The 2,627-nt window shown below is 45.2% G+C and overlaps 1 gene segment (V, D, J or C); it reads right to left on the reverse strand.

Annotated features, from left to right (window-relative positions):
• LOC111158401 overlaps window positions 1–1,175 on the reverse strand; it is a 3,106-nt gene extending 1,931 nt beyond the window's left edge. The window contains 2 exon segments of the V gene segment in view: window positions 561–923; window positions 1,108–1,175. Of these exon segments, the coding sequence occupies window positions 561–923; window positions 1,108–1,156 (412 nt within the window).
• Between the last annotated feature and the right edge of the window lie 1,452 nt (window positions 1,176–2,627).

Raw genomic sequence — 2,627 nt, forward strand, 5'->3', positions numbered from 1 at the left:
GCCCCTTCTCAGTTGACCTCAAATGTTTTTGCAAGCCTTCAACTGGGATCCAGTGAGATATTATCTTTCTATTTACATTTTCCCTTTCTAATTGCCTCTGGCAATTAGAAAGAGGAGAAGCTGAGCAAAGGGCAGTTTAAGAACACCACTGAGTAATCATGTCTTGAGGTGGCAAGTTATGCAGCTGACCAAAGGGTTACAGGGAATGCTGAAGTGTCATGTTACAGGGGAGCATTCTGCTCTGAAGCCCACTGATCCCTTCTCCACAAGATGCGGCAAAAGCCATGATCATGTCAATAATATAAACCCATCTGTGTGGACAATTCAGATTCAGGTGATCCAAAATATCTTGAACGGTGTAGACAAGAGCCCATGGCAAGTCATTACAGTCTTCACAAAATGACCTCCTGTTACAAGAGACATAGAAGCGGCTTATCCACTCAATCTTCCCTTAAGACTCATACATTCTTCTATGATTCACCCAAAGGCTTCTCCTACAACTTAGGGAGAAACAAGGCTGAGCGGGGAGGAAGCAGCTGGTTCAACAAAGCCTCCCTGACCCCATGGCCCTGGGGAGCAGGTTTGTGTTTGAGGCTGAAGCACTGTGGGCGGATAGTTATAATACTGCTGGCAGTAATAGTCCCCCACATCTTCGGCCTGGAGGTTGCTGATGGTGAGGGTGAAGTCTGTCCCAGACCCACTGCCGCTGAACCGGTCGGGGACCCCTGATGCCCGGGTGGATGCCCAGATGATGAGCATCTTAGGAGCCTGCCCTGGTTTCTGCTGGTACCAAGCTAAGTAGTTCTTCTGGTTGGAGCTGTATAGAAGACTCTGGCTAGACTTGCAGTTCATGGCAATGCGCTCTCCTGGAGACCCGTTCAGGGAGGCTGGAGACTGGGTCATCACGATGTCCCCAGATACACCTGCAATCACAAATGGACAGTGGCCATACACTGTCTCACTAGTATACTAAAATATGTATCTAAAAATGTAGGTTTCCTTATTTTTCATAAGTACTCAAACTGTTTTAATGAAATGTTTTATTCATACCACCTGGTAAAGTCATTTGCCAATTTTATAAAGATCTTTCTCCTCTCATCCTCTCACCTGAGATGCCCAGCGCCAGGAGGAGGAGGAATTGGAGCTGTGACACCATCGTGCTGCTGGTCACTCGTTTGATGCTCCCGGACCCCATCCCCAAGAAACCCTATTAATAGAGCTCTGAGCAGCCAACCCAAGACCCGAGAAGCCTATGCAAAGCATCAGAGAGCATGAAAGTGCCTGCTCAGTGAGCTGTGAATCAGAGAATGGAAAGAAAGAGACAAAATATCAACACCCCAGGAAATGTGATTGTATGCTACAGGAGGCCCAGAAATCACCTTAAAACTATGATTCTCAGCAATATATAGCAAAATCCCCAAATGTAAACTCTTGTTAATATCCATTAACAAACAAACAGTTAATAAACTCTTAACTGTCCAATTTCAAACCAGCTAAAGTCAACCTGAAAGCATAAATCACTTTTGTAGTAAAATATATGTGTTTATGAGTATATAATTTCAGAACCTAACTGAAATGATATAAATATAGCGTGAGTGCATGGAATGTACTCATGTCACCAGAATGAGCATAGAGGGTACACGTTTACATCTCTATCTCAGACTTTCCTCTGAATTTTAAACACATACTTGAAGTTGCTCTTGGGTAACTCAAAGGCGCCTCTATATGTCCAAAGCAGACCTCTGGTAGCTCCCTGTGCACAAACTCGATTTCAGAAAGTGTGTCACCACATACTTAGGAATCACCCTTGATCCTGCTCTTCAGCTCAACCAGGGTCTGAAGCAATAGCTCAAATCCTTCCCGCCTGTAGCATCACAGCTCCCCCTGGGGGCAGGAGGTGAAATAGCTTCAGCTCCAGGCCCCGCAGGGCAGCTCTTCATTTATCTTGACTCCAAATCAACAATCCTTTTAGAATTCCACAAAGAACAGCTTCATAAACTCTCCTAGGCATAGAGAATTTAAAACAAATCAAACAGGGGTTCCTGGGTGGTTCAGTTGACTAAGTGTCTGACTCTTGATTTTGGCTCAGGTCATGATCTCAGGGTTGGGAGATGGAACACCGTATCAGGTTCTGTGCTGGGCTCAGAGTCTGTTTAAGATTTTCTCTCGGGCACCTGGGTGGCTCAGTGGGTTAAACCTCTGCCTTCAGCTCAGATCATGATCTCAGGGTCCTGGGATCGAGTCCTGCATCAGGTTTCCTGCTGAGCAGGGAGGCTGCTTCCCCTTCTTCCTCTGCTGCTCCCCCTTCTTGTGCTCTCTCTCCTCTCACTTTCTGTCTATCAAATACATAAATTCTTAAAAAAACAAGAAAAAGACTGTCTCTCTCCCAGAAACAAAACAAAAGCAAGAACAAACCAAAAACAAAACAAACAAACAAAAAATGTTTTCTCTCTCCCTCTCCCTCTGCCTCTCCTCCCACCACTTGCTCTCTAAAAAAATTAATAAAACAAATCAAACAAAACCTCATAGCACTTCTCTTTCAGTGGGAAGGATGGATAAGGAAGAAACAAATAACATCTCTGCTGCTGTCACTCCTGATCTCCGAGGTCCCCTCCCTGGGCGGCATG

This window comes from Enhydra lutris, unplaced genomic scaffold (genome assembly GCF_002288905.1).
Source record: "Enhydra lutris kenyoni isolate GAN:26980312 unplaced genomic scaffold, ASM228890v2 scaffoldscaffold59, whole genome shotgun sequence".
Taxonomy (NCBI): domain Eukaryota; kingdom Metazoa; phylum Chordata; class Mammalia; order Carnivora; family Mustelidae; genus Enhydra; species Enhydra lutris.